At 34.8% G+C, this 14,648-nt stretch overlaps 1 protein-coding gene across 4 annotated transcripts in view; it reads left to right on the forward strand.

Annotated features, from left to right (window-relative positions):
* Window positions 1-14,648, forward strand: part of LOC126969094 (voltage-dependent L-type calcium channel subunit beta-2) — a 269,340-nt gene that overhangs the window by 237,416 nt on the left and 17,276 nt on the right. For all 4 annotated transcript variants that reach the window (XM_050814402.1, XM_050814399.1, XM_050814401.1 and 1 more), the window contains 3 exons: window positions 3,389-3,505; window positions 5,616-5,735; window positions 7,265-7,466. In XM_050814402.1, coding sequence (XP_050670359.1) covers window positions 3,389-3,505; window positions 5,616-5,735; window positions 7,265-7,466 — 439 coding nt within the window. The remainder of the gene's footprint in view (window positions 1-3,388; window positions 3,506-5,615; window positions 5,736-7,264; window positions 7,467-14,648) is intronic.

Raw genomic sequence — 14,648 nt, forward strand, 5'->3', positions numbered from 1 at the left:
GATTAAATTTAATTTTATTATTATATCGAGCCATACACCTAAACCTATCAAACAATTACTCTAATATAACTCCATTTACCTACTCTGTCAATCATACTTCATCCTTCATCTATCTGTCGAATACAACATTCATTCATTCACTCAATTCCACTTCAACAACTTGCACACGACACCTGAACTACACAAGAAACTATAATTGTATCTAATCCTGTTAAGACAGACGAAATATACATCTATAAGAAGATATCAATCTTTCTTTTGTTCATAGGGAACATATATTCTTGATGTTGTATCGATGCAGTTATTATCAGTTCCTAAATAAACCCAGAAAGCTTTGGCCTTGAATATTGATTGAGTTGAATTCTATTTTCATATTCAACATTTTGCATGTAAGTAGGGCAGCGATCATATTCCATATTGCCGAAGTCAATTAAATGTATTGTTGATATACCTAGTCTTGCCATAAATACTGAAACAAAGAAAAGAAATGTTCTATTGCAAATAACATTTATTACTTTTACAGTGTGTTAGTTTAATACATAAATATAAAACACGATCTCCATTGGCTGCAATACAGTCCAATATTAAATACCTACTTTACTTTCTGCTTTGACCACTTTCTTCGTACGAACTACGAATACTACGTGGACGGCCAGATCTTATTCCGTCACAAATAGAGGTCTCATTGTACCTATTAATAGCCCGGTACACAAACATTTTACTAAAAAAAATTATTGAATTAGGCGTTACTTTGCGGAAATCCATAATTATACAAATGATTTAAGTTTTCTTTAGTGTTAATTCCGCCGATATTTGTTTTGAAAAAACAATTCGACACGTGTTTCACCTCTACACGAGACAACACAACCTGAGGATGCCTATCATTTGTACATTTTACTAATACCAAGCGTATGGAGAGTTTTAAAAATTGCATTTGGCTCCATACCTACTTTGTGTAATGCAATCACAGCGATTCGTTTCTCTTTATCACCGCACTCCATTTTAATATCGCAAAATATTGTACAATATATTGGCGCCAAAATGAGAAAATTCAATGAACAATCATATAAATATGACAGATTCCAAATTCAAATGTAATATTATGTTTATTTTTAATTGTAACAGTATTTGTGGCCAGACTAAGTATAGCATATTACATTTATAAAGTATGTAGCATAAAAATATTATATTCTTATTTTGTTTTCATTCATGTACAAAAAAATATTTATAATTAAAAGCACTGTTTAGAAGTGCTGAACTCTTTACTTTTTGGGTATTGAATTAGACTGAGGTGTCTCACTGAGGTATGTAACACTCATTCGTGTCAATTTGGTTCGAGATGACTAAAAGATCACCATCAGTCAGAGCGAAGCTCACTTGAGTAATGTATTCAGGATTATAATTAAATATATTGTAACAGTTATTTATGCAACTGTTGTGTAATAAGGGGTATTAAAACACGAATATGGATTTATCACACGAGGCGAAGCTTTATCATAGAGTAATAACATTTATCTACACCCATGCTTTAAATCCTCTATTAAAGATTCTGAAACGGTTAGCTTATTGCCAACATTAAAACACCCAATGTTCTAATAAACATTACATCATCCAAAAGAGTGTTGTAATGTTGTACTGAATTTCATAACAACACTCCTATGCTTATTGCTCGATGCGTGGTATCTGTATGAATTTAAAAAAAAGAACATTTTCGTTTACGCGCGTTCCACACTACTAGAACGTCGCGCGCCGTAATAGTTATTTATGCAACTGTTCTGTAATAAGGGTTATAAAAACACGAATGTGGATTTATCTCACGAGGCGAAGCCGAGTGTGATAATAGTATCACATGAGTGTTTTAATACCTAATTATCAACAGTTGCATACAAGACTTTATCTAAACCCAGAATTTGAATCCTCTAAAAGATTCTGGAACAGTTAGCTTACTGCTAACATTAAAACACCCGTCCTAGTAGTAACCTAATATCATTTATTACTGATTATATACAAATAAAGAAAGTATTAATGAAACAATTATTCATTTTACTAGTAATTTAAATTTTGTATAGTGCAATAATTAAAATTCACTCGAATATTCACAGTTTAAAATGAATCGCTCATTTTCAAAAAAATAAAATTCTTAACTAAACAAACTAAAAAAAATAATAAAAGGAAAAGCAAGTTATACAGTCTTCAACTTATTCATCTTTTGCAACGTAGCTGTTGACAATTGCCGCCCGAGGCCTTTGAAAAAATATGACACTCTCATGGTTTCTATTGAAATCGTTAACTATAATTTATTAAATTCATACTCCTATGCTATTATTTTTAGTTAATATTTGCTTCCGACTTTGCATGATCTAACTAATCTACTGCCAGCTATTAATTACTGTTATTTATTTATGCATTTTTGTTAATTTATTAACGGCATGTCTGTCTATGTCCTGTACGTTGCATGCAGTCGGCACGCCTCTTCGAGCACGACCAATGAAAAGTTACAAACCTTTGGTAAGATGTTTTTGCTATATTCTATGAATATGACTGCATGTCCTTTTCTAATATAAGACCTTAAAATAATCTTTCTTATTTTTCTTAACGAATAGTAATCAGGGAAATTTATAAAACTATTGTTCTTTAAAACTTTAATGAATGGAGAATTGGTGATGTAATTGTAAAATTAAATAATGCCAACAAAAATGCATAGGTTCCAGGTAAATAAATTATTGATTTTGATTTTTCAATTGAAGATAAAGTCTTTATAGAAGATAACGGAGCTCATATAGAAAAATAAGCAAATGAAGAATCGAATACAACCCAAGTTGGTGGCACTGTTTCCATTGTAACAAATTATAACAGTAATGTTTTTAGTAAGAACTATAACTAGTGTAGGATTTTCGGATTTGGCAGCATTTCAATGCCTTTGTTATTTTTATGTTTACCCATTAGGAAATAAAGAACAAAATTTGCATAATGTCCGTATTGATGAAAATGATCTTGCAAATATCCTTTAGGGTTCAGGCAAACTTTTTAGAAGTAAAGAGGTCCGTGTCTATATTAAATATGTGATACAAGCGTCAATAGTTTTTTTTTTATGAAACTAAGATTCGAGATGAGTAAAGCGTTCAGCTGATGGTAATTGATACACCCTGCCCATTACAATGTAGTGCCGCTCAGGATTGAGCTTGAGACATAAGATGTTAAGTTTCGTTTGCCCAGTAATTTCACTAGCTATGGCGCTCTTCAGACCGAAACACAATAATGTTTACACATTACTGCTTCATGGCAGAAATAGGCGCCGTTGTGGTACCCATAATCTAGCCGGCATTCTGTGCATAGGTGCCTCGAACTGGTGTATTTTAGAGTGTTAAAAAGATACTGACAATTTCAGGGATCGGCGGATTCTAACTATTCACAGCCGTCTTCGGAGCTGTCCTTGGACGAGGACAAGGAATCACAAAGGAGAGAGAAGGAAGCGCAAGCCCTGTTGCAGCTAGACAAAGCGAGGGTAGGCTGAAATGTTTCTCAACTCGCATGCGGATTATGTTTTGTGGATATCCTGGCCATCAGGACTCAGCGCTTCCATTCACCGGAATTGCAATTTTTCAACTTAAAAACAATAATCTAATCTAAAAGATAAGATTCACATGTCCCGGTGTTTGTTACCAAATTCCTCCGAAACGGCTGAACCGATTTGTATGAAATTTTGTGTACATATGGGGTAGGTCTGAAAATCGGCCAACATCTATTTTTCGTACCCCTAAATTATAATGGTGACCCACCTCTAAATATAATTTTTTTTGACAACTTTTTTATTTTCATTTTGTTATGATTATACATACAGGATTGAAAAATACATACAACTTCAAATTTTCACCCTTCTACGATCTACAACTATTTTTGTATTGCGATTTTTATATTATTCTGTTCCATCGACAAATCCGCTATAGGGTTGTAAGATGGCAATCGAATACAATAATTGTTGTACTATATATTTGGTAGATCTGAAAATCGGTTGCATCTATTTTTTATACCCCAAAATTTTATTTTAATTACTTTATATGGCAATACAACGTTTGCTGGGTCAGCTAGTTGATCTTGTATTGTTGACAGATGTTGTATTTCCAATTTGTCCATACAATTTTTAATCTAATGGCAGACTAAAAACTAAAAACACGGTGTGACTTTGAACCTTCTTTAAAAGGCATAAAAGGCATCTATTTTCTCAAAACTAATTCCTTTGAATTCCTTTTGATGTCATTTCTAATAAACTAGATACTACTACCGCTTCGGAAACAAATGGCGCTCGGAGAGACAAGAAGCGGTGCAAGAAACTCTCCCAGCATTCCTTTTTTTGCTCTCTTTTTAATCAAAATCTACAATATTGTACTGTCAATGCTATTGCTATAAGATAATAACTTAGACATTCAACTGTGGAGTAATAGGATTTACGACAGAGCCATTTTTTAATAAAACATTTAAATTCACTACATGACTCAAGAAGAATAATTGAAACATTTAACTTACGGTAGCAATGTAAGTTAGAAATAAATATTTTAGCAATATATTTAAAAAAAAAACTTCATATAAAATACCTATATCCTAAATCAGATATGCCAAAAATATAATCAAATTTTTAATTAAAACTAAGGATATTAAAAAATATTTTTACACAATCAATTCATATTTATCAAACTAAGGATTTTTAGATAAAATTATAAATTTCCCTGACATTATCTATGACTTTCCTAACATGCTGATTTTCCAACAAAATTTACTCTGAATGCATATTGTGTATACTATTATACTAACAATCTGAGTGGGCAGATTAGGCTTGACCTTTATTCTATAAAATCTGGTACGTAAGGCTTCATGTTTATGGCTTCAAAACCTTCAGATAAAATCTTCTAACTTTATATAATGTCAGATTGCTATTTTTATTAAGTTCTCTTTCAGCTGTAGGTAGTTATTTCTGTATTCTTACTTCTTACTTTAAAGTTTATTTATTTTATTTCAGTTGTAGCATTAAAATACTATTGCATGGTACTCTTTACAAACATAGATATAGTCTTAAATAACGCACGTACATTTTATCAGTAGCTTTTTTTAGAGAAATCAAAAGCAATCAACTACACACTGCCAAACAAATCTAAGAAGTTTTTAATAAAGTTTTTAACAACTCAAAAAGCTTGCATAGAAATTACACATATCGGTGAAGCTATCGGTGTCTCGATTACTCGACACAGTAGATATTATGGTTTTTGGAATGCTTGTCTGTACGATAGCTCCCGCTAATCTGACGTTTAATCAATTTAGATGCAAATTCCACTAATGTGTTATTAAAGTAATTAAGTAAGCTTGAAGTTATAAGAAGTGAAGTACAATATGAAGTTAGTCTCGTGCCAGAGTAAGGCAAGACAACATCTCCTGAGGATGCCTCGTGTAGAGGCGAAACACCTGTCGAATTGTTTAAAGACAAATGTTGGCGGAATGAGCATTTAATAAAACTTAAAACATTTGGATAATTATGGATTTCCGCAATGAAACGCCTACTCCAATAAATTTTCTTGATGTTATAATTTGTGGTTTTTACTAAATATGTATTATTTTATTTCCAGTCGAAGCCGGTGGCGTTTGCCGTCCGCACCAATGTCGCGTACGACGCGAACGTCGACGACGACTCGCCCGTACACGGCAGCGCCATCTCGTTTGATGTGCGCGAGTTTCTTCACATTAAGGTTAGTAAAATTTCATTATTATTAATTTTTAATAGAAGAGGGAGGAGTTAACAGACTTACACTTCGATGGGTTCCAGGACATGCCGGGATCGAAGGCAATGAACACGCCGAAGAACTTGCAAGAATTGGTGCTAAAAGCACTCAATTTAGCCCTGAACCCTTCTGTGGTGTCCCAAAGAGTCTTGTTAAATCAACCCTTGATACAGCATGTTCACAAGAGTGCATTTAAACTCTGGAGCAACACTTCGGGCTTAACCCATTCCAAAACCCTAATCCAAGCCTTCAACAAGAAGGCTGCGCATGAGGCACGAGGGCTAAGTAGAGAAAACTTACGCATTTTAACCAGGACACTAACGGGGCACTGCAGATTAAACAAGCACCTCTCAATCTTAGGTCTCAGAGATTGCAGAGCGTGTAGATTCTATAACAGTGCAGCTACACATTCTCTCTGAATGTGGTCCTTTAATGCGTAAACGTAGCATCTCTTTGGGAAGTACAATTCTTCAACCACTTGAGATATGTCAGACCACTGAAAAAGATATAATAAGATTCATGAATAGAATCAATCTTAGGAGTGATTTATAGTTAATAGTGGCTATCACAATAGATCACATTGGTCGCAGTAGACAGGGCTGCACTGAACTGGACCAGAGCCACTTTGCAAACCATAACCATAATCAATCACCACCAAATCAGCGCCACCCACACTTTCTTGCAACACCAAAAAAATTACAGGAGCATTTGCCTACCTAACACCTTTTTGAAGGTACCCAGGAACTTAAATCATCAAGCTAAAGGCATACACCCTTAAATCGACAACGCATCTCGGTATATAACCCTTTAATATATATTTCTCAGCCATCAGGATTAATCAGCCAGTTAGTTGGATAGTAAGCTTGTTCGTTAAATGCAGTTTAATGAAATGGCTGAAACAACTAGCCGAGTCGTTTTACGCAACGCTTAACTAGGTTGTTGATTGCCGTTTAGCTTTTTATGAAGTGAATATTGATGAATTTATAATAATAGGTAGTAAAGGTTGATTCAGTTTGGTTAGAAGAACATAAAACAATAATTGAATGCCAGTATTTTATTTTATTTGAATGGCTAATTTTCCAATGTAGCTGAGAAAAAGGCCAGCCTATAAATTGAACATCTGATTAAGCTTATTTGCTTGGAAATACGATGATATCACTTTGCATTTCGGAGTTAGTATCATTCTAATTCATTTTTAATAGCTGCAAGTTCGGTAATTTTAATTTATTAATGAGATTTTTCTATACTTTAAATTTGTTTCTAAAAATCTATCCAAAAAAAAGTTTACTTCACTTTCAATAAGACTTCACTTTTCAACCTTCAGAAATGTCAGGTTTCTTAAAGTATGTTGAACCAGTTATAACCAGTTTTTAAATCACAGTTACCCAAAATTTTGACCTTCTTTCAAATCAAATCACTTTATTCTTGTAGGTCACTTTACTTTATACGTGGTAATACTAATATTGGATAAGGAATTTTGTACTTTGACATTTCAGGAGAAATACGACAACCATTGGTGGATCGGTCGCCTCGTGAAGGACGGATGCGATGTCGGGTTCATTCCGTCTCCGGTGAAGTTGGAATCAGTTCGGGCTTCGCTTGCGGCGAGAGGCCGGTATCCCCGGCCGTCCTCGGGCCTGGCCCCACATGGCCCTCCGCCGATGATACCGAGCCGAGGTAGCACTCCCCCCACACCCGGTACGTCACGCGCTACCATATAGCACGTCATGCTCTTACTTAGCTATACTCCTCTCCACTTATGATTGCCTGGTACATCAAGATGCAGATAGCTGATTTTTTCCCTAACTTTATTACTACTATTTCTAAGTTTAACCAAGGAATTCTAAAATAATAGTGTGTGTGTACTTATGTATGCACGCAAGAAGTTATGCTTCTTCTTGCCTAACAAAGCAAAAATCCTTAAATTTATTTATTCCTCGTGCTATTATATGTTTGTAGAAAGAACAATATTGTAAAAATCTTGCAACGATGGCTTTGACGAATACGGCTGTACGGGCTTGAACCCTTTGCCTATCCTAATAATGGACGAAGAAACCAAAAAAAAGAACGATTGTCGCAAACGTCAGAAAATTTTAGGAACCAAGTTCACCCTGTTACTTTTATGTTACAGTGATGCGAGCGCATCATAAAATTTCACTCTCATAATTTTTTCATAAACTTTTTCCGCCTAAAGAAGTGTAACTTCAAAAAATATTTATTTGGACAATACAATAACAATTATTCGGTTGTCACACTGATCAATATATCAGCGACAGTACCCAAGCAAAAATATCAGAAATCTATGCACGAGACATGACAAATGCTATTTTTGATACTTACTAACGTGCATCTTGGTATAACTTCCAGTAAATCAAGCATTATAAGTTGAGAGTGAGGTGTGTCAAAAATATTAGCAACAGGTTTTATTGATTTTACAAATCACAGATCACTTATTGCAATTTCTTAAGACTTGTTGCCAATAAAATGCTTAAAATTTCGCATGACATGAAACGATGAAAAGTAACAAAAACTATATTATTGTTGTTAATAAATTGGAATTGAATTGAATTCATACAACTCTTTTCAAGGAACTATCTAACGAAAATTTTCAATTGTTCTTTGTTACGAATCGTTTTATCAAGTGCAAGATTTGTACAACGCAGTTAACTTTATTGGTTTTCCAATCTTGATTTATCATCTTGCTTTTTCAATGCGATACTTTTTACGTTGTCTCTTTTTTATGTCTTGTCATCAATGACATTCTATACAACAAATAAGGACATATCATTCACAGTCTGATAGCGGAACAGCAAAAGTGTGCTTAAAGACAATGTCAGCACCACGGACCAGTAAAAAATAAGGACTCCGTGTCACCTTACATAACAGTGTAGCACCAAAACAAGCCGATTAAACGTTTAAATACATAGCCCCACGCACACACTTACACGATAGGCGGCCATTATGAGAATTATCATCGTTTGTGACAGATCAGTTTGCGTCTCAATAAAATATTTTAAAAATGCCGTCGTGCGTTGTGAAAAAGTGTAAAAACAATAATATAAAAGTATTTGTGGATATATGATTATTTAAGGGAGAAAAAATTGTGTAACTGGTATACACCGTAACCGCACACACACTAGCATAAAGGTGCTTCACTTGCTAATATCGCGGCGCGGAGTCCTTCTTTTTTTACTAGTCCGTAGTAAGCAAATCTTTTCTCCTTAGTCGTGTGTCAACAGGACTTCGGACAGTGACTGTCCGAAGCAAATCTGAACTGATTAAATATTTTCAATTGCTGCTTATTCGCCAAGAATATTTTAAACAACTGAAGTCAATACGTGTATACACACAGCAGACCAAGCTTATTATGGTGCAGTTTGTGGCATGTTCCATATTTATTTTTATATGACTTGATATGTCTATATGTATAGAACGTCATTGCTTGTCATACATAATATAACAAATTATTCTCGATTCAAACACGTTCGAAAATTAAAATATACTTTCATTGTATCGAGTTGAAGATATTTATATTGAAAATGCAAGAGAGTGATTAACATTCTTTGATGTTGTTTGAATTTAACTGTAATCTATTATTTAATCACAAGTGGCGTCACACGTCATCAATAAACACAGTACACTCAAGCATCATTGTCATTATAACAATCATAATAATAATTGTTAAAAAATCGTTTGTGTGGCACTTTAACATGGTTACAATAACATAAATGATAACACAGATTGGGAATGCAGCGACTGCCCTCAGGCTATTAAATAATAAATTTTACTGTATGTGTGTATGTTATCTTTATGAAAAAAATTATTCTTGTACCCGTTCTTTTCATGTATGAGGCATACTGTTTCGATTGCATAATATCGCTATTTTGAATAAATAACATTTGAATTTGAATTTGAATAATATGCCGTTTAATATTCCATATCTACAAGTATAGAATATATTATAATAAATATTTTACACAGTAAGTTGTACAGTAGAAGTTAGTAATGTTAGTTGGATTCCTCCATCTTTTTTTTTAGTGTGAACATAGTTTCCGTTAAAATTAAGTTTTTAATTATATAATTTTTTGTAACAGATATCTGTTACAAAAATAATGTTACCTCAGTGTTTAATACCTTGATTAGTGTCCTTGCTTGAAGATAAATTGGTATTGCATCAATATTTTCAGTGGATCTGGCACAAAGCACTGTAAAAACTTTATTGCACTATCACGTTCTATGTATGATTAGAAGAGACACACCACAACAACGAGAACAAGAATATTATTTGAATATAGAGATAATAGAATAATCATTCGTCAGTTTAAATCTACACACGAAGCTGTCCCTCACCGTGCGAATCTTTATTGTGAATAAGTGAGTAACAACAAAAATATATTCTTTTATCTTTATAAAATGAGGAGTGTATAAATAATTATTTTAGAATTGCTCAAAGTGCTGTATTTGACTTATTTCAAACTGTTCTACAAATACTGTGTAGCTTCGTTATTACATTGCGGACTGATACTGAAATGACTATAGTTCAAATCCCAAGTTTATACTTTTTTTTTTGTTCTTCTTTGCTCTTTTTTTTTTCTATTTAATTATAAATTCAATTATCCTTATTTTTATGAAACTATCTACTGGAATATATAATTGATGATCTCCCAATTTTGCTCTTTAACTAATCAATTGGTGCATCCTGTCAGAGGCCGAGAGAGTAAGACTGCCATTAACTCGTTTTATTTACACTCCATATTGCCATTAACACCAACCACAGGCTACAATGCCGCTCCAACATTCGCCGAATAAGTCGAACGCCAGTGCTAATAAGCAGGTTCAGTCGGAACCCGATATTCCTAGCAAAGTGAGCCAAGAGTATGACAGCTCCTTCGTGTCGGTAAAGAGTAAACGCTTGCGTACTGACTCTCACAGTGAAACTGATCGATTATCGGAGTTAAAGGACGAAATCAAAAATATGCTCTGCTCCTGGAAAACTGAACAAAACTCTGCTCTTGCATCATGGAAAAATGCCCAAGACTCAATTCTAAAGAAGCTTGTTTCTGATCTAGCAGAAGTCAAATCTCAATGTAATACCATACAAAAATCTAACCAAGACATTGAGCGATCCCTAGAATTTATTAATAAACAATACGAAGAATTGCATTTAAAAATGATAACATTGGAAAAAGAAAATAAGGCAAACAGAAGCAGTATATTGCTATTAGAATCAAAAATTCAAGAGATGAACCGGATGACGCGTTCTTCAACTGTAGAAATACGCAGTGTCCCTGAAAAGAATAATGAATCTAAAGAAGATCTAACCACGACTGTTTCCGATATAGCAAAAACAGTGAACACTAAACTGCAGCTAGCGGGCCTTCGTGACGTTTACCGCAGTACTGGAAAACCTGGATCTATTAGGAACATAATAGTAGATTTCACTAGAGTACAGGAAAAATACGATCTCCTCGCCTCTGTTCGCAACTTCAATAAATCGCGAACACAACAAATTACATACACAACACATTGGACTGTCTGGAGAGAAGAAACCCATCTTTGTCGATGACCATTTGCCCGCTTCGATAAAAAAGCTATTCTACCAAGCTCGGACGTACGCTAGAGACAACGGGTATAAATTTTGTTGGACTTCGAACTCCAAGGTGTTCCTTCGTAAGGATCAAGGGCTCAGACAAATCCTGATAAAATCTGAGCAGTGCCTACAAGATCTTGATCAAAAACTATGACTAAGTATTACTCCCGTACGATCGTTGCTGTTATCAGATACTATGTTAAGAAAAATCTATCATTTTATTACTAACAAACCATGTAAAACACACTTCTTACACGAACATTATAAACTCACACAAATATCTCTTTATAACTCTATTTTTTTAATAATTGCAACACACACTTATCACGTTTCTAAAAACAGAATCATAACATACACAAATTCGATTTACATACTTTATGACTATTTTAGCATTAATAGCTTATTCATGAATTCAGATAATCTCTTATTTAAGATAATTGATAAACATAAACCCATTTATTTGAAAATTGATATATTTAAAAATACACTTTACACTAGCCGTCCTTGTCCGTGCTATATTTTGTTAATAAATCTTTGCAATGCTTGATCTAATCACAAACGAAATAGATGCTTTTAGTGTCGCAAACTCTTTTCAGTGCTCACACGATCAATTCTTACAAATAATAGGTAACCCCGCTAGATGTATTAAAAGCCTTCATATAAATATCAGGAGTATAAATAAAAACTTTGATCAGCTGACAGTTTTTCTTAGCAGGTTGGGCTCTGACGTTGATATTCTTATTCTAAGTGAGTGCTGGCTTAAAAATACCCATCAATTACCGCCACTAGATGGTTACGCTTCATATTGTACCCACAATAACAAACTGCAGAACGACGGCGTAGTGATGTACGTTAAACAATATTTGGACGTTATAGTCTGGGAACCTAAATTTGAGGATGGAAATTGCATAATATGTACCATTGGAAAAGATTTTGCGTTTATCGGTATCTATCGCTCCCCATCATATTCCAACATAGACAACTTCATAAATTCTCTTACAACTGTAGTCTCCAGCTTAGATATGTTTAAAAATATTGCCATATTGGGGGATATAAATATAGACATTAAGCCCAATAATACCGACAGATGTTCGGATTACTACCTGACATCTACGGCTGCTCTAGGTTTATTACCGGCCCACACATTCCCTACTAGAATACACAATTGCTTGGATCATATACTCTTAAAAACAAACCTCACTTCTAAAGCTATAGTCTTTGATTCCCCTATAACTGATCATCTTCCCATTATGCTGAGCATCGACCGTGGTCGATTACATCATGGCGATAATTCAAACAGGACTAAAACTAGCGTAGACTATGAAGGTGTTCGGAAGGCACTCGATACATCCGACTTTTCCTCTATCATGTCTACTATGGACGCAGATTTGGCAACTAACCGACTAACTTCTATAATTACCAACACTATGAGCCTTTTTACAAATTTAATAGTCACATCTCGAAAAAGACATAACATAAAGCCCTGGATAACTCCAGGTCTACTTCAATGTATGCGTAATAGAGACAACTTACATAAAAAATTACGTCAAAACCCTACTAATCACATTCTTGATACAACATATAAAAGATACCGTAATTTTCTGAGTAACCTTCTGCATAAACTGAAACGTGAATTTCAAAAAAATGAGTTTTTGAAAACACATAAAAATCCAAAAGCCATGTGGAAGGTGGTTAAAACTGCTACAAATTTCAATTCAACTCGGAAACCAGAGTCCTCACAGCCTCTCCTTACCTTATACGATGATCCTCATATTGCAGTTAATGCAGTTAATAAGCACTTTGTGAGTTTAGCTAAAAATCTAGCAGCTAAGATTGTTCCCAATACCACAAGAATGGAGTCACTGACAACCGCCACACAATCGAACTCCCTTGTTCTCCTTGAGATTGGTACTGATGAAGTTGAACGCATAATCTGTGGACTACGAGACGACTCTGCTCCGGGTTGGGACCGAATCACACCCTTGGTAATCAAAGCGTCCAAAAAAGTCCTGATACCTCCAATCACACATATCTGTAACATTTCCATATCTACGGGTGTGTTTCCTGAGGTAATGAAAAGAGCCTTAGTCAGTCCCATTTATAAACAAGGGGATAAAGGGGACGTATCTAATTATAGGCCGATTTCGGTTTGTCCAAGGTCCTGGAAAGGATACTTAACAACCATCTTGTTAAATTTCTCAATAAATATGACATAATAGCTAAAAATCAATTCGGGTTCAGAAAGGGTATATCTTCAGAAGTTGCAACCACAAATCTTAGTAGTAACGTAGTGAGTTAACTTGATAATAAAATAAAATGTTTTGCAATCTTCTTAGATCTTTCCAAAGCCTTTGACACGGTATCAATTCCGACCTTAATCACTAAGTTAGAGCGTTATGGAATTCGAGGTCAAGCGTTGGGAGTTTTCCGGAGTTATCTTTTGAATCGGCAACAGAGTGTGAAAATAGACAAGCATATCAGTGACACGGAGTTAATTGACCACGGTGTCCCGCAGGGCAGTATCTTGGGACCTACACTCTTCCAGCTGTATGTCAACGATCTGTGCAAACTAAACATACCATACTGCAGCATATACGCGTATGCAGATGACACCGCACTCGTTGTACATGGTAATGACTGGAGTAGTGCCAAACAGCAAGCACAAGAAGCGATTAACATCGTGGCCGATTGGCTTTCAACTAATTTACTCACACTAAATATCCGGAAAACACAAATTCTTCCTTTTTCCTTAACATCTGCTTCCTCGGTTCCACCTGAAAACTCAAATATCATTATACATACTTGTCATCCAATAACACCCACCTGTAACTGCCCCTCTCTCAATATTATCTCCAGCGTAAAATACCTCGGAATCCACATAGACTCTAACCTGAAATGGCATACACAAATAGAAGCGTTAAAAGTGAGGCTGCGGAAATGAAATTAATATACACATTTAAGACGTTACGACACTTGACTGATCCCAATACGGTGAAAACTGTATACCTTACCTTATGCCAATCACTTTTGACCTATTGTATCCCTGTTTGGGGTGGATCCCGCGTAACTATTATGTTAAGTCTGGAAAGAGCTCAAAGAGCTATTCTAAAGATAATGCTTTATAAACCTATCCGATACTCTACCAACCTCCTTTACTCAGAATGCCAAGTCTTAACGGTCCGGCAACTATATATTCTTCGGAGTGTATTAAGAAAACATGCGACCCTACCCCTCAACGTGACTGTTCTTGAACGACGCCGCACCCATATATGTCCCATAACAAAATGTAA

The sequence above is a fragment of the Leptidea sinapis genome, chromosome 17, assembly GCF_905404315.1.
Source record: "Leptidea sinapis chromosome 17, ilLepSina1.1, whole genome shotgun sequence".
Lineage (NCBI taxonomy): Eukaryota > Metazoa > Arthropoda > Insecta > Lepidoptera > Pieridae > Leptidea > Leptidea sinapis.